At 41.6% G+C, this 26,344-nt stretch overlaps 1 protein-coding gene across 1 annotated transcript; it reads right to left on the bottom strand.

The window, feature by feature from the left end:
• Positions 1-92: 92 nt before the first annotated feature.
• On the bottom strand, positions 93-26,077 carry lats2 (large tumor suppressor kinase 2). The gene is made up of 9 exons (XM_067516823.1): positions 25,846-26,077; positions 20,015-20,718; positions 8,706-8,838; positions 7,018-8,618; positions 6,449-6,676; positions 5,887-6,241; positions 5,226-5,408; positions 4,942-5,048; positions 93-4,239 (listed from the first exon to the last, which is right to left on the bottom strand). The coding sequence occupies exons 2-9, from the start codon at positions 20,372-20,374 to the stop codon at positions 3,673-3,675; spliced, it is 3,534 nt and encodes a 1,177-aa protein (XP_067372924.1). The 5' UTR covers positions 20,375-20,718; positions 25,846-26,077; the 3' UTR covers positions 93-3,672.
• Positions 26,078-26,344: the final 267 nt, after the last annotated feature.

The following is a 26,344-nucleotide window of genomic DNA, read 5'->3' as shown; positions in this document are numbered from 1 at the left end:
ACATTTCATCATTTATAATACTGCGTAGACATGGATGTTTTAACATTAGCACAAGGGAAACTGAAAAAGGGGCTGGAGGGATACAAAAAATATGTATATCTGTATAAATATAGATTCAAGAGTAACAGCATTGTATCATACATTAAGGAGCACTTAAGATAAGCATAAGAAATCAGATATAAAGGCAAAGATTGTCAGTCATCACTCTCATAACTTTAAAAACACAACAAAATACATCCAGGAAACACACACTCTGTGGTGCTCAGACACTCTGCAAAGAGTTATAAAGCTATATTTTTACCAAGCAGTCCTTCCTGGTGGATGTGAATTGGCAATGCAGTCAATGAGAGGTTTAGTGAAGTGGAAGGATGTCTGGACCAGCTGATAGAAAAACTGGTTGGGGAAGAATGAAAGAGTGACGCTTGTCCAATTTAACGTCAGTTATTGCGAGGCCCTATAGAATCATGAAGACAGTGGTGCCGCTCTGTAGAAGATTGCATTTATCTGCATTGCTCAAAGGCAGCACAGTCAAAAGCCATTTTTACACACAGGCATTAATCCACTTTAAACCACTGTAAAATGCATTTTAGGACAGACACATCAAGATGTTTGTGTGTGTTTGTCCTTGACATGATATTTAAAAATTCAAACACAAAACAACAAAAAAAAGCTCAAAAACAAAAGTATTTCTATAAACTTAAACATGACTTGAGCTGCAACATTGTACAACTGTGAAAACCCTGTTTCCCTTTCCTAAAACTATGTTTCAAATAGAAACACACAGAAATATTCTATCTAAATGGTGTTTCCATGTCACTTTGACTGTAACAGCTTTTAAAGACATATGTGAGCAGTCTTCATTTTAGGCATTATTTATTGTTCTTGCTGCTTTGCCTCCACCTTTGAACCATCTAATCCTACCTACTGTGTCATATTGACTAGAATAAAAACAAGATTGTTGATGCATGTAAACAAAGCAAGTGTAAATGTGAGAGCGCGCTCTATCAATTTCCCCATATCATGAGTAATAACAGGCAAAAGACGTCAGTGAAAGAGATTTGTTTTTTAAATTGTGCTGCTCAAATTTACAAACTGTCAATACCTTGTCAAGTAAATAAAAACAAGATATTTTGTAATCATCATTCCCTCATTTTGCCAGTTATGCATCAGAGAATCACTCAAGTTATCCTTCCCAGTCATTACGTCAAATACACAATACTGTGGATAGAGTTTCGTGTTAATTAACCAAACAGCTCAATGGGACACAAAGAGAGCAATTACGGTTTGCTGATTGTCAATAAGCAAGAAGATACAGGATGATAAGAGTTATCTGCTGGGCAGCAGAGCTCCAACAGAGAACATGGCACAGGTCTGTGAGAAAACTAGAATAAAACAACAAACATCAAGCTCGTGGTCATTTCAGATGAAATAAAAAAAAATGTACCAAACACTCACTCTTTGTTGACATGTTGAATTGTTTGTGGTTTTGTAACATAGAGAAATCAATTCACTCCTTTTTTTTTCATCCCCAAATTCCATGTCTTCAAGCCAACTTGCCTCATTCCTCCCCTCCCTCTATCATTTATCTACTCATCCAAATCTTTTTCAGTGAACGAGAAACGTTTACCCCCCTGCTCTTCTGCATTCAGGACCAGCCTGGGTGCACAAGGTAAAGAGTCTTTCAACAATGTTCTGCAAACACTGATCACCACCACAACCACCACTGTTGTTTCCCTCGACATTGAGTGGCGACTCAAACTCCAACATTCATTCGGAAATGCACTTACTGTAGCTCATTACTTTCAACACCTAAGCCGATTAAGCTAACACTTCTTTTAGCCAAAACACAAGAAAAAAACACATGTAATAATAATAATAATTATAATAATGTAAATAATATAAACCACAATAATAAGCAGCATGTTGTAACTGAAAAAGAAAATATATATAAACTAATATTTGTACATTTGACTACTAAACGTTCAAAAGGATATTAAGTGTTTAGAAAACTATATTGTTTTTTTGTATTGCACATAGGCTATCACATGTTTGGCTGTTAACACATTGCTTTGTGTTTCCACGTCTGCCCCCGGAGAATACAGGAGGCTGGTTAAGTTACAATGCAGCTGTGACATTGATCTCTGCAAAACAGCTGTGAAACTGTATAGTAAAATGCTGAATGTGCTGAAAGTATTTGATGTGATCAACTTAGCCCCACCCAGCCCAGCAGGTTCATGCATGCCTGGATCTGGCCTAGCTTTCTATTATTTTCTTTGAATATGCCTAATTTTATTCAGCAGCCACGTCCTTAAACCAGAGCATGGGAAACTATTTGCAGTGCTGACAAGTGAGAAATCTGCCCCCACACTAAACAAGAAATTTGAACAAGGACGTTTTTTTCATCTGATGGAATTCTCCTTGTAATTCATGAGCAGAAATTAGCTGCATGTGAGGCTTGTGGATTTAATAAGGCCTGAGCTCAATAAGTGGGGCTCAGTCTTGGATCAGGCTAAAGCTGAATTGGGAAGCAAATTTTAGAGCGAAAATCAAAACTCTGCACAACTTTGTGTGTCTGTGAAGGTTAGTTTTGAATTGGTCAGTCAGAATAAAGAATCAGTATTGCAAGTAACAGCAATGCAAGTAAAGATTGATGAGGCTCCATTTTAAGGACAATGCATAACGTTGAACTGAAATTTGGCACAAAACAAGGCAGCTGTGGATATAGGAAAGAAGGAGCAATCAACATTTGGCTTGGTTCATTTGAATCTAATTTTGGAAGATCTGATCTTTCTGATGCGCTGCAAATCCAAACACTGATAAGCGAGGCCCAGAAACATACATATATTGAAAACTGAACGCTGCCAAAAGGGCCACATTTTCTGTCGCATTAGAAGATGGCAGTTAAAGAATTTCTCTGTGGGTGTGTGGGAGGAATCTGGGACAATCTGTTTGTCCATTTAGTCTGAGACAATATCTTGGAGGACACCAAATAAGGCCACCATAACCTATCTGCAAAGACAAGGACCCTTTTCACCCATTGTAACAGAGCACAGGCTCTAGTGAAGAAATATGTGTGCACGTGCATGCATGTGTCTTTGTAGCTTATTTTGCAGCAGCTGTGAAAAAAAAAAAAAAAAAAAGGCATGTTGCGGATTTAGTCCCCTCCCCTGCTGATCAATAAGTAAACTGGTTCCACTCTTCACATTGCCGCATCCAATGACTGAATGTAAAGCAGCTCAGGTAGAACAGAAAGTAGCAGCTCCTGTCTCAAGAGTTCACCATTTGTCTGGTAAGACCAAGGGTAGAAGGAATGGGACAGAAGCAATCCTTGAATTAGAATTATTAGATGCAGAAATCCTTACATTCCCAATGATATGACCTCATTCCTTTCAACCTAACTGCATACACTTCACCCTTGATATGTCAGTCACATGAAGAATGTTGTTTCTTGGTCCCAGATCAGGGAAGTTTTGAATTTCTGGATACATGCTGTAATCCACAAGGTGGTGACACTTGCTTGTCTTGCTCCTGCCACTTCACAATCATTCACACTAGATAAGCATTAACACACACACCCACACGAAGAGCAGTGTGCAGTGGGAGGGTCATGAGCTGAATGAGCATCTGCAGTAACCTACAAGCACCACTCAGACAGCAGGCCAGTCTCCATCTCTAGACATACACTGGCTCACATCCCTCTCTTTGCTCTCCCTCCTCTTCATCTTCTTCCTCCTCCTCCTCCTCCTCTTCCTGTTCCTCCTCCTCCTCCTCCTCCTCCGGGCCCAGGCTGGTCGCTCCAGCGATGCTCGGTGGCATCTCGCTAGCCTCAAGTGGTTTAGGGTAGCGGAAGGGGCAGCCGTTGTCATCAAAAAACCTGCGGAAGGTGAACTCATAAAAGGCGTGCTCTGGGTGCTTCCCATGTGGGGAGCAGAGCATGTCCAAGGCCCGTGTGCTGTCCCCACTATCGCTCCATGCACCGGGGCTGCCTTCCTCCTCCACTGGATCAAAGTTGGATGTGTCCATTGGATGGGCAATCTTGGGGCGGTAGGGAGCCGGTTGCTGCCTAAGGTTGTTGGAGAAGTCTATCTGGGTGAAAAATGGGTGAGCCTTGATCTCACCAGCACCATTAGCACCGAGCCGATCCTCTGCAGCACAGCAGAGACGACCAATGATATCGACAGCCTCAGGGCTCAGTTTGACCTGGGCAGGCACCTGCAGCGTGCTCTCCCAGTTAATGACCTGCAGAGATGAGAGCCATGAGATTAGCACAACTAAAGTAATGTCAGTTGCAGATGTTGTCTTATCATCTTCTATAATCAACCGCTTGATTTTACATTGTGACTTCACAATGTTGACCACATAGTAAAATTTATACTTTGTCACAGAAGAATTAGTTGACGGAAATGTTTTAATCTCACCACAAGCTTTAGTCAGCAGCTCTTATGCAGCTTTTGATTGTATCATATTAGTTTCCTCAGACTAATGTTAACCAACTGTTACAAAAAGGAAATTGTTTAATGTTTTTACTAAACAACCTAATCTGTGTGACGTGATTTAAAGGTCCTGAATGCTAGTGAATAGATCTTCCGTTGAGCGAAACAGTAAAATTCTATTTTTACATGCACCTGTTTTTTACATTTTAAAATTTGCACATAAAACATGGAAATTCCTGGAAATTGGAAAACAAAATAATTAAAAGATAATGTTTTAATGCTCGACTGAGGTGAGAATGTTCACATTCTTTGCAAAAATCAATTCAAATGTTTATCGAAAGCTAAAATGATACTTAAACTGAGGTCTTAGTATAAAATTCCAATAACAATATTTGTATTTGTCTTATACCTAGGAGCTGCATTTAATGCCGTACTGCTTACTTAGCTCTGCCTGCTATGACCAAACAGATTCACAGACAACACGTTGACCCGGTTCTTCTGTACTGACCTTAATCTGAGTCTCTGTGGGTGTCGAGGCCAGGAATGGTGGCTGTCCCACCAGCATCTCAAACAGGATCACTCCTACACTCCACCAGTCACACAGCTGGGTGTAACCTACATATAAATACAGCACAATTCAGTTTTGTAAGCATGCGTACAGACTTTCCCATTAATTTTAAATGAAAGAATGACTGAGATTTCAGTGTTGAGTGCATTTAAACGGCCACATTAGAGAGACTGCAGCATGGGGTCTATACAAAATGTATCTGCAGCAATCCTATTCTCACCCACCTTTGCGCAGCAGCACCTCAGGAGCGATGTAGTTGGGTGTTCCTACCAAGGAATGAGCCAGGCAGCGCTGGTGCTGCCGGTTGGCACGCTGCTCCAGTGTCATCAGTCGGTCACCACAGCGACAGTTAGACACATCATCCCAGAAGTCACTGGGCTCCATGCTGTCCTGTCTGACATGACTCCCTGGAGACAGATGAGTAATGTTGTTAAACTCTACACGCACACACTCAGTGACACACTGAACTGGATGAGACAGGTAACTACTATTTACTTCTACTTACTACTAATTACTTCTGAGGTGCCACTGAGCAAATAACTTACCATAATTATGCCAACACCACAACACACAGATTTATATAACACTGTCATCAGGTGACTGCTGTTCAGTTTAATTTAATTGCAGTGACCATGGCAGTTTAGCTAGGCAAACATTAAGGACTACAAGGATTTTACAGCTATAAAAATTGATTTGTGGCTGTAATTTTACTCAACTGTTTAATTTGTCTTTTTATCTTATGTTCAATGTCAAATCCTTCTTCTGCTTTTTGTATTGATATGTGCTGTGCAAATAAACCTGCCTAGGGTTGGCTGAACATATTTTCTTTTAAGACACGTCATTTAAAGCCCACAGTATGTGGGTGCTCGAATAAAAAGCACTTACCTTTCTGATAGTACTTTGAGTTGTGCGTCCAGCGGAAGCCCGTGCACAGACCAAAATCCGTCAACTTGATGTGCCCGTCCAGGTCAATGAGGATGTTGTCAGGCTTGATGTCGCGGTGGATGAAGCCCATCTTGTGAACGCTCTCAATGGCCAGTGTCAGCTCTGCCACATAGAATCGTGCTAGCGGTTCAGGGAAGACACCCATTCGAATGAGCAGGCTCATCATGTCTCCTCCAGGGATGTAGTCCATGACGAAGTAGAGGCTGTCGCGGTCCTGGAAGGAGTAGTAGAGACGCACGACCCACTCGTTGTCTGCCTCTGCCAGGATGTCACGCTCTGCTTTCACGTGGGCCACCTGCACCAAAGAAAGTAGGTATAAGTAGGTAACGCCTTGTATTTAAATAAAAGAAAAAATGAACACAAACTAATCCAGCACCATTTATGATTGGTCTATGGTCACAACATAATAAGACATAGTAAAACAGGGTGGAAGCCTTTAACATCGAGTCCCAACTCAAGAGCTCTTTAAAAAATAATAGTAGTACTATATGTATTAAATCACCTGGTTGCGGTTGAGGACGTCTTTCTTTCGCAGTGTTTTCATTGCATAAAGTGCACCAGTGTCCACCTTACGTGTAAGACACACTTCTCCAAAGGCACCTATCCCCAGTGTCTTGATTTTGACAAACATGGATTTGTCCATTTTGGCGCGGCGTAGCCTGTTGTAGTTTGACTCTTTTTGGTTGAGCATCTTTCGCATCTGTTCCTGCTCCGCTTCTGACAGACCCGCCTTGACGAAGGAGAAGACGAGAGTTGGTGTTACTACAAAACCTTTTTAATAGCAGTCCGAATATAAAAGCTACTAGTGTACAAACCACAGTCCTGAGAGAGCCACTTATGGATTTCAACATGTTTTATCATTGCTGTTCTTACTAAGGTTTACCATTGTCATATCTTAAAGGAAATCTGGCTTTTCAGGCTTAGCTCTGTAACTACTATACAAATCAATATATATAATAATAATATATACAAGTACATTGGTAAGATTTTTTATCTGTTTGTTATTCAAGTGATTCATCAGTTAAGTGCTTGAATTTATAACAAAGTAGTTGACACAGAGTGTTGTCTTACTTTGGACATCTCTTGCTCCAGCTGAAGCCTGCGGTTGAGTTTCTGCTGGTAGGTCTTCATCACATTCTCTATGTGCTGCTCCATGTAGAACTTGAAGGCAAAAGGTGAGTAGGTCTTGATGCGGGACTCCCTCTTCTCCTCATCCCGTCCGTTCTTCCTAACAGGTACAGGTGACGTTTGGATCTGCTTCTTGTCTTTCACTGCCTTTTCGCCCTTACCCATCTTAACCTTCTCTTTCACCTGCTGGTTCTCCTTGGTTTTTCCACTCCCTCCACTTCCACCGATTGAGCTTCTGGCAGCAGAGTTGCTGAGCTCCTGGGCTCCACAGATGACTCCAGCTCCTTCAAGGACCCCTGGCTCACCTGCTGTCCCAGATATGAGTAGATTTTTTGGGTAAGGTGGTGGGGGGCAACGTGGTTCCTGAGCAGCCTCAATGGTGTATGTCTCCTCTGGCATGTAGGCCAGAGGTTCTGCTGCCTCCTGGGACTGAGCTGTCATCCAGCCTGGGTGACATGGTCCCACAGCTGTCTTGGGCTCTGGCCTCATCACACGAATACTCTTGACTGGCTGTTGAATGGGTGGGGATGTTACAGCTGTGATGGTGTTTGGTGGGCCCAATGTGGGATCCTGTTTCCCAGCTGAAGGGGGTGCAGCCATAGCAGGCCGTACACCGTTGGGCCCTGCAGCACGACTGTTAAAAGAGCTGGTTCTGCTGGGGACACGCACCTCCCCCCTGAATGGTCCCTGGGGTTGAGGTTGCCTAGCTGAAGGGGCCCCTTCAGGGCCTTGAGGCCCTGCCCAGTGGTGTTCATACAGGTCTAGATTGAGGCTGGCTCTGGATGGCGTCATCAAGCCCTGAGGCAGATCTGAGAAGTCAGGGCCCATGGCCGCTACACCACCCGGGGAACGGGACATCATATGGACCTGGTGGGAGGTGGGGCTGGCTTGTCGGGGGTGGGAGTGAGGGGGCAGATACAGGTTGGAAGGGTACCCACCCCCTCCTCCTCCAGGCCCATTTTGACCCATGGACCCTTTTCCTTGCATGTTGACATAGTTATCTGGGGGTGCAATGGGGGTTTGTGCCATCTTGTTCTGGAATGAGGGGGTCCTCTTGACTCCATAGCCCGCAGGCTCCATCATGTGTGGCCTGGCATGGCCGTAGTCATAGTGTGCACCAGGGACCGGGCCCCCTGGTGGCTGAGGCTGGAGTTGCAGAGGCTGGCCAGGGACATTGTAGCTCATTAAGGGCCCATGTTGCTCCATACTGCCGGGGTACCCCTTCTGCTGGGCCCCTGGAGGATACATGTTGTTAGGGGAGTTGGTCTGGGTGGCCATCACAGGAGGATACGTGCCCATACTGGGGGGTCTACCCATAGGATTTCCCATAGTGGGGCCCTGTGCTGGACCAGATGGGGGCATCATGTAGTTCATAACAGGAGGTGCGGTCATGTAGGGTCTGGGCATCTCACCCTCAGGGCCGTAGCCCGCTGCCCCCTCATAAAGAGGAGGGCCCATCTGATGATACGGGGGCATGGCACCTGCTTCAGCTGAAGCCTCTAGTGATGGCCCGTGGTCCATTGTGTTTGGTATGCCAGCTTTTCCTGTAAAGTTCAATAAACACACAGGGTCTATACATGTAATCAAGAGGACGGACATTTAAAGTCCACTTATTCAGGTTGTGTTTATACCTGGTGAAGTCTGCTTGATGACACGGACAATTAGCTCATTGCGAGGATCAAGGTAGCCCATTTTGCTAATGTACTCCAAGGCTGCTTCAATGCTCCTGCTTCCTGTCTGCTTCAGCGCTCGCACTGCCATCTCCTATGAAACAGACACAAAAACAGAGATGTGGGGAAATTTTTTGATCCTTTTATTTAGCAACAGAAACAACGGTTTTTAAACATTTTACTGTTGTGCGATTACAAGTGAATGTACAAGACCTTTTGTGTCTTTAGAGTAGAACACTTTCAATTAAATCATGAAGTGTTTGATTACGTAATACGTCTATCTTTAAGCTTTTGATATTATCCACTATTAATACAACTTGGGTGATGACAAAAACATATGCACATCAAAACTCCTATATGATAAGTAAAAAAATAAATAAATAAATACTGCAGCTACTGATCAAAAACACGCATGTTTATCTCTGCCATGTACATGAATACATAATAAAGATTAGAAGGGGCCCATCAAACATAAAAAACACAACGTTTAACAAAATATTGACCCAGTCGGTGCTCAAGCATCTGCATCCTATCTACTTGGGGGTCACACACCAGTAACTTCCTGTGCCTGTAACAAAACCACACAAAAATTTCACACAAAAAGCAAAAGTACTGGAATTACCATTAACTACATAAAACTACACATTGTTTCCAAAGCATACTGTTTTTTATGTTTTAGGAATAAACATACTAAGAACTCGCATGTTATTGCAAGTTGTTAAATTGTATTACTGACATTAAAGGCCTGAAATATGCAATGCTGTCAGAAAATGAGCACATAGTGTTGAATCATGGGAGTTTGGAAGCAAGCGGCATTAAAAATATTCCACTTTGTCGGCCAACTCTTAAATCTTCGATGTGGGACTTTTCCTGTTACCAAAGCATGACTTAAATATGAATATGTACCAGATTTGTTTCCATAAAATGCTAAAATACTGCAGACAGAGCCTGAGACTGTGTATTAAAGTTTTATGAGGCCCAGCAGCTTCGATAACATTTGAGCATCTATGCTTCAAATTGCCCGATTTTCTCATTCCCCTTCATCTAAAACTGCCTTTTTTATTTGCCCTGCGGCTTGTCTCCCTCCTCATTCATACCCACAGGTGGGGTATGTGGAGCTCATTCCAGGCGAAGACTTATTCTCCAACAGGTGGGTCACTGTTAAAGCTCTCAGAGGTATGTAGGTCACCTATGTGAAAAATGCTTGTTAACCACTTTGGCATTTTCTAGATGCCAGTCGACGATTGACACACAGCAGCAAAACTGTGAAGGACGGAACATGCAGAGCATTCCTCCCTAACTAATGGACTTTTATAAACACAGTGCCAGTCGTTCTTTTGGTGTTAATTTAAAGCAGTTCTTAAAAGCTTTTCAACTTATAATTCAAATGAAAACTCAATTTAACCCCCCCAAAGTAGACCACAACACCTTCCTGCTACTAAGGTTGGAGTGAGGCACGAGGTTCTAATTTATAGTTTGAAATGCTGGGATTTAGGTCATGATAATAAAAACAGACAAGATATGCAAATCAATGCAAATAAGTAATAGCAGCAACATTGCTGCAGAACATAAGAAGACTTGTGTCACTTTAAAGCAAAGTTACAGTTACTTACTGTGTTGCACTGTGCAATGGTGGTAAACCGTATGCACCATTGATAATATCTGATATACTAGATTTCCAGTGAGAGTAATGACCAGAATTAGAAAGAGCCTCAACTATCAAGCTTCTCTTCTGTGGATTTAACTCCCAGTTCAGGTTAGGAGGCAGATACCCTCTACATTTAAGACTAGGTTTAAAGACTTACTTTCTGGTAAAGTGTACAGTTAAAGCTGGCTTAGGAGACTGTGAAGCAGTCCTAGTTATGCTGCTGTAGACTTAGACTGCTGGGGGACCCCCCTTAATGCACCTAGCAATTATACTGTATGTCACCACTACAGGTCATTAACTTTTTCTCTTCTTTGTCACATAGTTGTGCTTCTTATGCTCTAAATGGCCACATCAACCTGCCCAGTGTTTTGTCTTTGGCTTCTTGTTGCTTTTCAAAGCCAGGACACGACTTCAAAGAGTAACAAGAAGCAAAAGACGAAACACTGGCCAGTTCGATGTGGCTAGCAGATTTTCTCCCTTTAAAAGAGAGTTTTTCCTCTCCGCTGCTGACAAGGGCTTAAAACAAGGGGGGTACTTTGGGGTTTTGTCTAGTCCAGTAAGGCCTTAGTAAGTGAAGTAACTTGAAATTATTTTTTCTAGTATTTGATGCTTTAGAAATACAACAAAATTGAATTTAATGTTATTAAATTCCATTTATAATCACAGTCTTGCTAAAAATAAGGGAGATGTGCAGAGCTGTGGCAACTACAGAGGAATCAAGATGAGCCACACAATGAAGTTGTGGGAAAGCGTAGTGGAAGATCGACTAAGGGCAGAGGTGAACATTTGTGAGCAGCAACATGGTTTCATGCCTAGAAAGAGTCTAACAGATGCAGTATTTGCTTTGAGGATGCTGATGGAGAAGTACAGAGAAGGTCATAGGGAGTTGCATTGTGTCTTCGTAGATTTAGAGAAAGCGTATGACAGGGTGCAGAGAGAGGAGCTGTGGTATTGTATGAGGACGTCTGGAGCGGCAGAGAAGTATGTTAGAGTGGTGCAGGACATGTATGAGAGCTGTAAGACAGTGGTGAGGTGCTGTAGGTGTGACAGAGGAGTTCAAGGTGGAGATTCGGCTCTGAGCCCCTTCTTGTTTTCTCTAGTGATGGATGCTTTAAGCACTTAGGGTCAACGGTTCAGAGCAATGGAGAGTGTGGAAAAGAGGGGAAGAGGCGAGTGCAAGCAGGTTGGAACGGGTGGAGAAAGGTTTGTGTGTTGTGTGATAAAAGACAATCAGTGAGAATGAAAGGAAAGGTGTTCAAGACAGTGGTGAGACCAGTGATGTTCGGCTTAGAGACAGTGTCACTGAAGAAAAGAGCTGGAGGTAGCAGAGCTTTAGATGTTGAGGTTCTCTTTGGGAGTGACGAGGATGGACAGGATCAGGAATGAGGACATTAAAGGGACAGCTCATGTTACATGTGTTGGAGATAAAGTCAGAGAGGCCAGATTGAGGTGGTTTGGACATGTTCAGAGGAGAAACTGTGAATATATCGGTAGAAAGATGCTGAGGTTGGAGCTGCCAGGCAGGAGGTCTACAGGAAGACCAAAGAGGAGATTTATGGATGTAGTGAGGGAGGACATGAAGTTAGTTGGTGTGAGTGAAGAGGATGCAGAGGACAGAGTTAGATGGAGGCACATGATTCGCTGTGGCGACTCCTGAAAGGGAGCAGCCGAAAGGAAAAGAAGAAAAAAGAATCACAGTGTTGCTATATGTGCAGGACATACACATCACATAGGGATATTGAAGTGATGATAAGACAAAGGCATCATAAAACTACATTGATTACATCTTTTCTTTACACTGGTAAACATGTAAACAAACAGGACATCATAGTGTGAGACACTGACACTGAGTGTGAGTACTGGAAGAATGGCTTTTTTGACTTTATGTTTTCTATATCAGCTGTATTTACTGTTTCCCAGGGCTGTAAAAAACTATACTGAGTGAACTACAGTACAAACCTATACAGGTGCTGCTTTTTAAGCATTCAGCTGGTTCCTAGCTGTGAATGGATTTGTATACATTTATATAGTTTTGCACATATGCATTTCAATAAAATGAAGCACTACATTAATAGAAGAACTCTGGCAATAATCTCCCCACTGCTCTTACCAAACACTGAAGACCTGCAGCACATTAAGAGTTTACAAGCTATAAATGGGACACTATTGACCTGATAAATGATTAACAGTGATCTGAAACTAAAAGAGGCGCAAAGTAAAAGTTACACAAATGTGTACTTCCTTACATATCTGTGTACAACCACTACAGTGTGTTTCACCCTGGAGAGATTTCAAGTGACTTGTGTATTTACTTTTTGTCTTTTAAGAACTTATTGTTTTATAAAAACAAAAATGTTTACTTTAATCCATTTTAAATGATTTTATTTTCTCTCCATTCTAAAGCATTTATTCTCCTAATATAAAGTACTTTATATTAGAGAAACAAACAGTTTAAACATGGTATAAGCCATTGTAGTTACTCTTCTGAAGCTGCTTAAAGAATGTCTCATTGAGAACGTTGATGCTTTTCCATTTTCTTTTTCTAACAATAGAAGCAACAAAGATGTGTCTTTGTTTTTAGAGTTCAAAGAAATGCAAGAACAGTGCAGGAGTGAGGTTGTCTCTCTGTGCGGCCATTTTATGCCACAAACACACTGTCGTTTTGTCAAAAGGAAACTAAATCCAGCATGAATGGTTAAAAGTAAAACTGCAGCAACTGTGGGCACAGTCAGCTCTCAAAGCCAGGAAATGCCAAGGCCACACACACTTTCTATGCCTTCTGTGCATCTACGTGTGGTGTCCAACACAGTGCGTCTTCATATGTGTAAATACACCTTGTCCCCTCCCACTGCATCAGCGTGCATGCACGCGCACACACACACACACACACACACACACAGAGTGTGCAGTGTTTATATGCTGCTTCCTGCGTGTGTGTGCCTTCTGCATTCCTGCGTAGCCAGAAGAGTGCATGCTGCCAGAGCCGCCCAGTATTGTCACATTTTGTCCTCTTGCTCAGCCTTTCCTTCCGTCTCTTACAGATCTCTCTCTCTTTCCAGTCCTGCTTTGCTTAATAGGCCTGATGATTTTTAAGCAGGGTACTATCAAACTGTAAACATATGCATTGTTTTTAATTATTGTTGGAATTACATGGTACAGACTATAGTGCTAAAAGGAAATGAGGAGTGATAGATGGGGGACGAGCTGTAACAAATGCCAGGCTCTGCACAGCTGCGATACATTAGACGAGGACATCTATTCAGATGTGTAATCATTTGTCCAAAAATGTGCTTGTTCCCATTCCTCTAGTATAAAGATTTTAGACTATATTATTATTAGCATACTCAGATTTTAATGCTTAACGGTTAGCTTGCTCATCTGTCCTTTACAGATGTTCAGGAGCCACAGAATGACCCATTTTGGTATTTAATGTGGATGTAGATCACTGCAGAAACAAGCTGAAGCACCTAGTGTGAACGCATGTCTGTTATGCAACAAAACGACATGAGATCTCAACAGCTAAAAGAAATAAACTCTGTTTTTAAATTGTTTATTGTTTCCTCACTTGGATCGTGTGTGTGTGTGTGTGTGTGTGTGTGTGTGTGTGTGTGTGTGGAGGCGGCTCCATGACCCCGGCTGTCATGGCGACAGATGTTTTTTGCTCACATTCTTCAGCCCAGGAAGCAGGAATTTACGCCATTTGTAATTTGGACAGTCTCTCCCTCATCTCTTTCAGTCGAAAATATCCAGGCCACATTGGTACCTTTGTCATGATGGTTGTGGGACACAAGCTGCCAAGTTATTCCAAACACATAATTGCCAACCTTCAAACTTCACATACACACACAATCAACTGGACAGACTAAAAACCAACCACATATTACACACTTTTTGCACAAATGTGATGGTCAACAACTTCAGTGAGTTGATGCTGTATTAAAGTGAATACTAAAATACTGGGTAATTGTTTTTAGTTTTCCTTGTTTTTCTTCACAGTAGTGAGGATGATTATGACTGATGATGTGAATCATAATTATTCACAGTTTGTTCTTTTTTGTTATTTTGTGACTGCAGATCAAAATTAGATAGATAGGATAACATTTTGGAAGAGCTTCCGAACTGTTACGGTCCAATAAAACAAGCTATTGAAACGTTAACTGCTGTGAGAAATTTCAGAGTGTTTTCAGTTTCAGTATGAGACATTACAAAAAGCATCCAAAAAGTATCCAAAAAGCACTTTATAAAAAAAAAAAAAAAAAAAAAAGCCTTATAGCATAAATTATAGTAGCAATACAAACACTGACTCCAAATCCTGTTGGCTTTATCATTACAGGAAAATGATTAAATATGGTTAGTGTGCAGCAGATTGTGGTTTGTCCTGTGCTTACAGTAGAAGACCTGTGGGGAATGCAAAGCTTAAGGAAGGAAAATGCTGAACGCACCCTCCTTCACTTCCTTTCTTTCCTTGTCATCTCAATGCGTGGAATGCCACTGCCCCCACCCTTAGTCCCCCTCCAAATCATTTCCTCCTTTAAAAAAAAGTGATTATATAACATGCCACATTGCTCTGTAATTTGCAGCTGTAGAAGACAGGAGAGATGAACAGGACTAAGATGGGGCTGACTGAAAAAAAGGGGGTTGCCTAAGAAGAGGGAGACAACAAATTAGGTGAGGGGTTTCCAACAAAATGGCAATTGATCTACAACTGCAATTGAGTATTACAGCAATATGGTATTAATGGGAAACTACTTAACACTGAATTAGAAAAAGATGCCTTTCGATGGGAGCTCTGATTGGCTGTTCAGACAACTGCAGGCTTAACATTTCTCTACCCCTTTTTCTTTATCTGAAAGATTTATTTAAAAACTTTCAAAAAGCAGTTTTATCAGACACATTATTCTCATATTAGATTATGTTTTTGTTGGATTACAAACTCAGGCTACCGAGTTATTATTTCCACTGTGGGCAGTCAATTGGACATCAGCTGCAGTATTCACATTTTAGGTGTTCAGCCTTTGTCAGAGATCAAAAATTTAAATGATTACACAATGTCAAATGCAACAGACCTGCATACATTCATACAAAATTCAAGAAGGTTTTTTGAAATTTTAATTTTTTTTTAAACTGTCAAAAATTGGAACTTAAGACCATGGTTGGATTACCAAATAGGCCCACTGGGCACAGACACTGGAGCCTGAGAGGTCAGGAGGTTGATGGGCCAGAGGCTCTGAAGTTAATGACAATTTTACTTGTTTAAAAGAGCTCTGCTAAAAGACTCAAATGAGCACAAAGAAATGTACAACAACCATTAAAAAAAATGCAAAAGGACTCAATTATGGACAGAACTGAATAGACGCCAAATGACAAAAAAGTCAAAGCAGACCCAAAACTCCTAAATGCAAAAATAAATTTACCACAAGCAGACTCAAAATGAGCAAAAAGGAAAGAAGGCAAGGAGCCAATATTTTCCAAATCCTGTCCACGTTCGAGACTCTTCACTTCATTATAAATCTAAACTATGTACACAGGAACTCACAGAAAAAAACAATTAAGTCCGATTTAGTTAAGCAGATGTGAGCGATAGATCTGCTCACAAATCGTACAGTACAGGTTAAAGTAAACTCCCCACAGTAAACCTGAAGTAGCAAATACGATCATGAATATATCCCCAAACAACATATTTTTGTCTACCAAATATCTGCGCGCTCTCTCTCTCTCCCTCTCTCTCTCTCTCCCTCTCCCCCTCTCTCTCTCTCTCCCTCTCCCTCTCTCTCCCTCTCCCTCTCCCTCTCTCTCTCTCAAACTTTCATAATGGTGTCTAGCACTTGGTTAAAGCTACAGAAAGCCCACATCCACCTCATACCAAATGTAGTGTTTCATTCATTACAAAAATAATCATGCATTCATTACATTCCCTACAAAAAGGAATTCTGTAGTTTAGGAACATCATTTTTAGGAGACAAGGTGTATGATTGTATTATTTAAAAACAAATAAGTAAAATCAACCAGCTCTTTATCAGGGAGGTTGGTTTTCTCCCTTTAGGCGACAAATGGCAATAAAGCCCATCTTATCTTAAACAGGTGACACAAGTCTTTGGGAAACAAATGGTCATATTTAAAAAATATACATTGTGTTTATTTTAGCCTAATGCGTTCTGAATGTGAATTGCCTGGACTTAAAATAAGCTTTTCAGATTTCTTGATTACTAAAATATTAATTGGAACCATTAATTTATGATTGACAATTATTTCACTACAATTACTCTTAAAGACCCAATGTGACAGATGATCAGAGGCCGAGGTGGAGGAGGAAAGGCGACGAGTTGGGTGGTGACTAGACTGCAGCAAAAGGAACTGTTCCACCCTGTCGCCATTGAATGTTCACTTCCTGTTTGTATTGACTGGGCCGACAGTGCTCTGGGTGATTTACAATAGTGGAAGCAATGGGGGTCAGCTAGGCGGCACTGAAGCCGAGGAAATAGCTGCTATTGTAGCCCAGAGGTCTTTCACAGTTTCTTCTTTCTTGTTCGACAGATGTTTGAGATGTACCGGAGGAGCATCTGTCCCCAATATGTACTATCCTGCTTTGCTGCGATACCAACAACCACTGCTTAATGTTTCTCCTTTTTTGTTTTTATTTGTTTTAGAGTAATTAAGGCATTTTCACACCCAACCAGTTCAGTTTGGACTTTTAAGTTGGTTCTGAATCAAAATTGCAGATGTGAGAGATGCATCCAAAAGACGTGGTTTTCACCCAGATCAAACTTTGTATCTAGTGTAAAGACACTTACTTTAGTCCTTCAGACAAACTACAGGAAGTTGAGGCAGAATTAATTAAAAAGGAGCAACAGGAGCACCTGGGGGAGATGAGATATTCAATTTCAACTCAGTCCGTGGAAGAAAAAGACTAGGAAAAAAAGCATGAGAATGCTAAAAAAACCATTATGTTTTTTTTCCTGAGAGAATAAGTGGGAGGGGACGGAAGAGCAATACCACACAGAAGAAAAGAAACTACGACATCAGCAGTACAATGAAACGCAGGGTAACATAAGAAAAAGCCCACATAGGAGAAGACAACAGGAGGTAGTTAGGCAGGCCGTGTAAAGTCCTTGCATGAAAACTACAAGTGTAAATCAAATATTACGTACTGCATAACTTAACAAAAACATGAATCACGATTTGGACCTTCAGTTGGGAAACACCCTTAAAGTGAATTTCTTTAGCTTTTGGGCAGTTTGGTGGACTAAACAAAATCCATTCTATCATTATCACCTGTCAAGGCTTATAGCATAATAAAGACTTTTTTTCCTTTTTTCTTTTTTACCAGAAATACATTCCAAAACTGTCTGACTTCACAAGATGTGTTGTCAGACTCATTAAACAGCAATGGCAGCAGCGCACAGACATTAACTTTTGAAAGCCTCTGGACAGGGCTGGATGGAATTGAATAAATAGATTGTGAGTCTCATGCTAGAGCTTGTGCATTGTAGCTTCAATAATGATGGGGAGGGTACGAGCATCGGGACCTACTGAACATAGGGTGAGACCCAGTTGCTGCAGTGGTTATAATGAAAAGGAAGAGCCAGTCTATCAGTAACAGAAGATGCAGAAACCTTCTCAACCTTGCACTGCAAAAAAAAAAAAGTTTTTCTGTTTTAGCACTAGGATTATCTGTGAGAAGAAGTGTGTGATTAAACACGAAACATGTAAAGAAGCCTGATGAGCCTGATGCATATCGTTTAATTTTGAAGTAAGTACAATACTGAAGTAAACATACTAAGTGCCACTCAGTTTTAATAAAACTGAGTGATTCCACACAGATTTTCAAAACCTACATTTTGCAAAAACTAAAATAAAAATCACGTCTACATTAATGCCATCCAGTTTAATCAGGAAACCTAAAAACCATCTGCGAGCCTGATGAAGTGTTGTTGGGCAAATCAATGAATCACGCAGGCTACTTCTCTCTAGGAAACAACTTAAAGAAGCATGCAGCCTGAAAGAACGACTGAAATGTCACAGCGCGATTAAAAACAAATCTTACTTGCTCAGTGAAATAAATAGTGTTACGATGAAATGTTGAAAGGGTTGGGCTCATTGCTCCGATGTAGTGGAGAGGATTTTCAGGTAGAGCTGTGCACGGGCTTGAGCCGAGCATTCCTCACATGCCGAGTTCCATCACAGGGCCTTTTAACCACTCATTTACCAAATCCAGCCACGATCTGCCTCATTGACAGCACTTCACTTGGAGAAACTTCCGAGAAACCTGTTTACCAGTTCCCACAGAAAGGACCCTCAATCATTTAAAAACAAAGTATCAAGTCTTTGGCTGCTGGTCAGACTATCTGTACAGTTATTGTATTTATAAGGCTGATTTATATCCAAAGAGCAAGATGATCCATTTCTGTCTCTATACACAAAGTGTTATTTCAGTGAATTTATTCTGTGATTTATGGGGATTCGATCGGCCATCACCATCTATGGAAACACTCTCCCCACTCGCTCTGTTCGTCTGAAGGTTCATTTGATTTCCTCACGTGGGACAGATGGAGTAAAGGCCAAACAGCCCGTTAGGAAATCCACCTGAGATTTCAACATTTCAACACTCTGGCCCACGTTACATAACCACAATACTGCTCACTTGGCAGGCGAGAGTTGTATTGTATTGCATCTGAGAGCGTATGACACTCTTGACTGCTTTGATTAGACATTCCTGACTGAAGGAGGCAGAGCGGCTTCAACAAACCAAGTGAAGTGGCTTTTACAGCAACAATTCATAAGAAAAAAACACACCCACACACATAAAATACTCTCACTGTACCATTTAAAGACACACAAACAATTGTTCGACTTCTTGTGAATGAAAAAAAAAAACAACAGCTGCAACATAGCAACTGAATCTGTCATGGTTCCTCAGTATTCACCATTGTGAATAATCCATTAACACTGTCAGATGTTTTGATAGCTTTCTGTAAATGTTAACAAGGTTGCAGCTGTTAAAATGTTATTTATATTAAAAGACAATTGTAAAATGTTATTTTGGCCAACTAAGGTGTTTTTTCAAGAATGATTATTAAAGTAAGATTTTTAGGTCTTTATATTTCAGATGTCTCTGGGCAAGACACCGAAGCCCTAACAGCCCATTCCCCTCCCCGCCAGAGCAGTGCCGGTCCAAGCCCGGTAGAAATTGGGGAGGGTTGCGTCAGGAAGGGTCCCCAGCGTAATAAAACTGTGCCAAATCAACATGCAGACAATGATCCGCTGTGGAGACCATGAACTCAAGGGATAAACCGAAAGGACAAAAAAAAAAGTTTCAGTCATATGTCTGTTTCAGTCAAATGTCATATTTCAGATGACATTCTGATTAATTGTTTTTAGTTTTACTAAATAATTATAAATATAGAAGAAAAAAAACAAATGCAGAATTTTCCTCTTGATGCCAATTATCTTAAAATCTCGCTCACATATTACAACAATGCTAATACAGCTAGAGACAATTAATGGATGGTCTTCTTGATATAAGCAAGGCACCAACTGAAGCGCATACTTGGCCATACAAACCCATGTATGGCCAAACATGCCGATCACACACACACAAACACACACTCCATCTCTGGCTCACCTGGTCACAGCCGGCGTTGACCAGCTCCTGCAGCATTTGCCGGTTCACCTCCCCAGCACCTGCGGGGTGTCCTGACGATGGACCTGACTCGTTGGCAAATGGCATAAGGGACTTGCGGATTTCCCGCAGTGCATTCTGGTAGTTGTTGAACTTCTGCGGGGGTCGGAGCTGCTGCTGTCGGCTGGCAGTGTCCTTTCCGCCCTTGCAGTCGGCCGCTCTGCCACAGTTGTTGCGGGAGCTGCTTCCATGCAAAGCCTGGCTCACCAGCTTGGCCGGCTGCTTCAGGCCCTCCTTTATCTCCTGAAGCCTCTGACGTGTGTTGCCCACATACGGGGCAGCGGGGAAAGTCTTTGGCCTCATGGCCTCACCTACTCTAAAAGGGGACACGCGCACAAACTGGTACTTACTCCACTGCACCCTCCAAAAGACCCCTTTCAAGCTGTCTGACCTAAATAGATAAAGAGTCTCCAGCAGCAGACTGGAGGCACAGATTTAGGAGTCCTCCTGTGTGTCCCTTATTTGTTTGTGTCTCTCCTTGTGTTTCTATTTCCTGCCAATGTTTGGTGGGGTGGGTGAAGGTGATCCTGGGATACTACAGGCATTCCATGGTGTGGTCTTCAAGACTCAGGTTCCAGTTTATTCCAGGAAATGCAGCCAGTCACGAGGGCACGACAGAGCCAAACCATGATGCTGCCAATCTGCTCCTGTAGAGGAAGTGATGGAGTTAAACCATGCGGTCATGAATGGTGTTCATGTTGTTCTTATTTTCTAAAATTAAAGCAAGCATTGAGCAGTTTGTATCACACAGTAAGCACAAGATCCTGACATCGACGGCTCAACAGGGACCACAGGCAAAGTATGTTAGACATTCTGCCGCAACAGGAGCACTGGTATTTTAAACCTGTTGGGAATTCAAAGCCACGAACTGGAACTTTTAAGTCATACATGCTAATGCCATCAGTGCATTGCATCAACATGTGTAACAGGGTTTGAATTGCATGGAAACGTGTAAATATTGATGAGATTCTTCATGTTATAGCTTCACAGTTATTCAGGTCTAATTTAGTCGAAAAGTCAGCTGCTCTAGTGAACACTGAAATAGTTGTTGCCTGCAGTGATCCCCCCCCAAAAAAAAATTCAGGGATAAAAATTTGCAAATGTTTATCCAAAGTTGATATTAGGGTTTAACCATTCAAGTTATTTAGTGTTTCTTTGCCAAATTAACATCTTTTCCTAAACAGTGTTTAGGTAAATTGCACTGCATATAAACAGAACCCGGGAGCTTTGTATTAACTGCATGTAATAACAAGCTGTAACTCTAAGACATTCACTCACAAAATAATATCACATTTACATTAAACGCACATTAAGAAGGGGGCTTAATTATGAATGAATGTTACTGAGAAACAGCACAGGTCGTTGAATTTAAAGAATGTACAACCAAATTCAAATCCTTATGCAGTTAGTTATCAATTATCAATTGATGATAGAATGTTCAAAAATACAAGAGCTGAAACGTCACAGTTCTAGAGCCTGAGGCAAATTCTTCAAATATTTGTGTATAAGAGAAAACCTTTATATTAGTGAGGTAGCAACAAGCACCTACTGACTAATCAACCATTTATTTCATATATATACAGTTTGTCTGAGGCATCTCATCAAAGGTACTTATGTTTTTTCCTGTGTTTAATGCAATGCAATTATTTTATGTCAAGTAAGTGACTGGTTTGAGGCTTGTATAACCTGGGAGTCAGATTCAATATCGACAGTGCATAATCAATAGTAGTCAATGCCTAATGTATAATTCATAAATGCTAGAGGGTGAAAAAGCCTGCGCTCTCTCCTCCGCACCTCATCGATGCATAGCTGCTGTTGCAGGAGTCAGCCCGTCACTGCATACTTGTGCAACGTGGTCATTGGTAAACACCCTTATGAGAGCATAGAGCTTCAATGTGGGGTCAAAACAAGTCAGCAGCCCTCCCCTGCATCGGCTCTTTGCCTGTGATGCTCTCCTGCGATCAGGCATTTTTAACACCATTTGACAGCCTTATCTAGAGGAACATACTCCACATTCTGCCACAGCAGCGCTTACTCTTCCGGGACAGATGGGTGCATCAGATGCACATGTGCCTGTCAGGGGCTTCACGTGAGGGTCAGCAATCCATCGTGAAACACTTCCTGTACCTGTGTGTATGCAGTAAGATGCGGGGGGTTGTTTTTGAAAGGTTTTAGCAGATTAAATCGAAAGAATGAGATATCTGCGACAAAGAAAGCAGACCATCCTCGCACAGTAAAAATCCTGTGACAATTCACTTAGATGTAAGGGAAGAAGGATGAAAGCCAGACGAATGATGCATTAACATTATTGCGAAAAGACAGCTTTTGCCCTAATGTGTGTGCACTTGAAGCATTGTGACAGCTCAGCACAAATGTGCTGGGTGCGCTGAAATTTCCAATTTGTTTATGTAAGCCTGTGCTGACATTTGTGGGTGTAGCCAACCACAGCTGGAACCTTGAATGTAGTCAGGCAAAAAACAAAACACAAAAACACATTACGGCTTGAGGTTCTGAATGTGAATAAGCTTATATTCATATAAGCAACTCTGTGGTGCTGCACGTCACAAAGCTGCTTTAAGCTAAAAGCATTAGCTTATACGCTGGTAGAAAGGTGAACATGCTACACATGAAGTACTAATGAAGCCGATGGGATTTAAGCAGTTTTGCAGGTATTTGTTGACAAACTTGCTTGTCTTGAGTTGCCTTTTGATGGATAAATGAAGTATGCAAACAGAATCTGAATGAACAATTCTAGGTGACCATACCAACTACACAGTGAATTCAAGTATTTTTAATTTGCACCTCTACTACATAGCATATGGCTGAAGCTCATGAAAATCTACCACACGAAAAAAATATAAACAATTTTGTAGAGACTGAGGTGGGTGATGACAAACACACACACCTATGGTATCATAATATTATCCAGAAGACTTCTGTGTTGCGAGACAATGCAGACAGCAGAGGTAAAGTACACAGTGCTAAGTTGTGTGTGTGTGTGTGTGTGTGTGTGGTTTTCCCATGTCTGCATCCAGGGGTCCATGTCTATATATTTATGCACCAGAAAGTTATATTGATGTAAAATATATTTTTCTGCATAAACACTGCTTTTACTTTGAGTATTTTTGTTTATTTTTAAGCTGACACTAGTAAAGTTTTGTAAACAGATTTTTCTTTCGTGGTTGCAATACTTTTACTCAAGTGTTTTATCTAGTACTATTTATATCTACTATATCAAAATCTCGTATGACCCAGAACTACTTTGCAGCAGATGTAGTGGAACTGTGGCCAACACCTAAGAAGCATAAGTTGCACGACACCCCCACCCACCTCCTCCATGGCAGTCTCCATCCCTCTGGGCCATTTCTGAGGAGGACACAGCACTTACTGTTTGTACAGAAAACTCTGTATAGGAAAAAAACATGTTTTTTTCATATTACTGGGAGGTGGGGTAGGGCAGGGCCAGTGCATAAATGTTGCCCCAACTCTGGGACGACTTTTCTCCATTCCTGTGAGACTTTAGGCGCCGTGTCCGACCAATGAGCACGCCATTCCACAAGTAACTACAAGTAAACTCATACCACTGTTGAATCATGGGACAGACTATGGTGCCCAAAATAAACCAAAAAAATAAGATCTGACCTCTGACTGAGAATAGACCTCGGGCGGGGGGGGGGCAGACTAGACTGGTCATATAGAGCAATAGTGACTTCATTTTTATTAACTTGTTTTCCAAAAACTGGTCTTTAGAAACCATTCACAAAAAGTCACGGCAAAAGGAATCACAACAAAATACATTTATTTGCACAGGAAAACATTAGTGTCTTCAACAGTTTGAGAAAAGTACCACTCAACGTGAATCACTTTATCCTGCAGTTACTTTTAATGTCCACTAGATGTTGAACTGCACCAACTGCGCTGAAGTAAAAGGGGGAAAAAAATAGAAAAAAATAAAAAATACTTTCTTGGAATAAATTGGTTGTTTTCCACAAGATCCAAGATTTTCCACAAGATTTTTATACAGTTGTGTCTCAACATTTAAATAAATAAAAAGATATGTATATTAAAGACCAGGTGATCACGTTTTATCACATTGTTACTTTTTGCCAAAATTCCCTGCAAGATTTTGTTTGTCATTTTATCTCCCAAAAGACCACATTTTCTCCCAACTACAATATGGCAGCAAGGACATTTGTTCTGACATCTTTCATTTGATCAAATGGAAAGTTCACAAATTAAACATCGGCACAGCCCAGGTAAAAACCTGTCAGACAGATCTCTGAGAAACTGGACAATGATGCACAGTCCAGATATTTTTACTCAACTTTTACATCAACTGAGATGAATGTAAACCCATCTGTGTGTACAGTCGAAAGAGATTCTTTTAACACTGAATTTTATTGTGTCGTTTCTCACTGTGTGTCTGGGGGACACTTCCAATAAGTGAGAGTAGATTGTAAAGCAGGTAGAAATGTAGAAACTGCAATCTGACACCAGCTTAAAAGAAAGAAAACCCCAAACTCCTGCAAGGAAATGCAGACAGAGCCCACATCTGTTGGAGATGGTGGCTGTCTCATCCCACATTTCAGAGCTCTTTCACCATTTTGCAACCCAGTTTAGAGCGGAACTTGGCTCCCTGCTGGTGTTCAATAAAACACGCAACACAGCTTAAATGGCTACAGCCAACATCTGCCAGCATCTGTTTGTAGTCCAGTGGTGATTTCCCACTGCAGTCATCCCTGTGGTTCTTCACTGACAGATGCCTCTGCACTGAACTAAATCCAGCTGTGGTCCATACCTGACAACACACTGTTTCATCACTACAGCCTCAGTATCAAAGGCCTAATTGTTTAAAAAGACATGTGACCTTCTGCCTTAAGGCATAGACTGGAGAAGAACACAAGCGTCTAAATAAAACTGGGCTGTTGTGATCTGGTTTGTGTAACTTATTGCTCAGGAATCAGGAAAGAAAAAATGTTGTTAATGAAATGTTGGAAAAGTGTCAGAAAAGAGAGCGTGTGTTTGAGCGTAATAGTTGCTCACCTGAATGAAACACATGGTTGCGTCAGTGCCAAAATACGTAGGCCTATAGACTTCCAGCACATTTTTCCATGTGTGTGCCAACAGACTCTGAATATTTATTGCAATGCGATGTCTATGAGCATCTAACAATTTCTAGGCTTAATTTCAGTAACTTTTAAAACACGTCGCTTTGTGTTTTAGACATGTGCAGGCAGAACCACGTCACATTTGTAAAAAGTCGTGCACACAGTCTTGTCCTAAAAACTAAAATATTAAGACTGAGTGCGGGATGTTCTAATTCACAACATCCGAGCAGATCACCTTTGGCTCACAGCGTTAATTTGAGATCCCTAAATGTGGTGGTCCGGGGCAAAACCGTTTCAGCGTAACTACGACTGTCTGAACTTCATTCAAGTAACGGTGCACAAAACAGGTCTTGATTAGTTGATTCTCCACATTTGGGCTAAAACGTTATAGCCGCTACAAAATGGTGTCTGGTGCAGGGGCCCCTGGACGTGAAAATGTTTGGAAACCGTCATGGGAAGGGAGGGGGGGGGGGGGGGGGTTTCTCCCCTCTATCCCAGGCTGGGAATGCTGGCTTTGCAGAAAAAGTTGCTAAAACAGCTCAGAGCGAGAGGAAAAAGGTTCTGTTTTACGTACAGCCCTGACAGAACCGTTTTTCCCTCGGCAACAAGTCGTGAAAATAAGTTCCACCACCACTCCCCTCCCCAAAAAAGTGCCTCTCAACTTACCATGTGATAGAAGTGGCAGGAATAACTCCGACTGGAGAGGAAATCTCGTCAAACTGCGACTTTCCGAAGATCGTTTTCTCGCCTGTCGCGTACGTGGAGTGAGCCTAGGAGCTCAGTGAAAACGGAGGAAGGGTAAATATGATGAAATGAGCCTCCATTTTCTCCCCAGACTCCAGCAGGATCAGAAATGCAGCACAAAGTTGGACACTCGCTGCATTGTTAACATTCCACAGGTCACGTGACGGACCGACGCACGTCACAACGACCCGAAGATCTTCTATTTCAAACGCGGCTCATTCGGTTGCTCAGCAGGTGGCAATGGTTTAACTACAACAAAACCAAGTGTTGCTTTTGTGCACAGACTTAAAACCGTCCAATACAAACAAAAAATAGAACCAAAACTTCCAAACTAAAAACAAGGCGAGCAAAATCTGACACAAACCTTCCAAAAAGTGACACAAAATGACGTTACACTACAAACAGGACACAACCATCAGAG

The sequence above is a fragment of the Channa argus genome, chromosome 9 (assembly GCF_033026475.1).
Source record: "Channa argus isolate prfri chromosome 9, Channa argus male v1.0, whole genome shotgun sequence".
NCBI lineage: Eukaryota > Metazoa > Chordata > Actinopteri > Anabantiformes > Channidae > Channa > Channa argus.
The sequence above is the reverse complement of the archived record's forward strand: the minus strand, read 5'-3'. Positions and strand labels throughout refer to the sequence as shown.

Bases quoted from the DNA above. Each gene is read 5' to 3' on its own strand.
- lats2 (XM_067516823.1), bottom strand. From the start codon at position 20,374: ATGAGGCCAAAGACTTTCCCCGCTGCCCCGTATGTGGGCAACACACGT. The intron at 6,242-6,448 runs GTGATTTAATAC...TCTTTGGTGCAG, and splicing joins ACGTCCTCAACCGCAACCAG to GTGGCCCACGTGAAAGCAGA. The intron at 4,240-4,941 runs GTCAGTACAGAA...TCATCTCTGCAG, and splicing joins CCACAGAGACTCAGATTAAG to GTCATTAACTGGGAGAGCAC.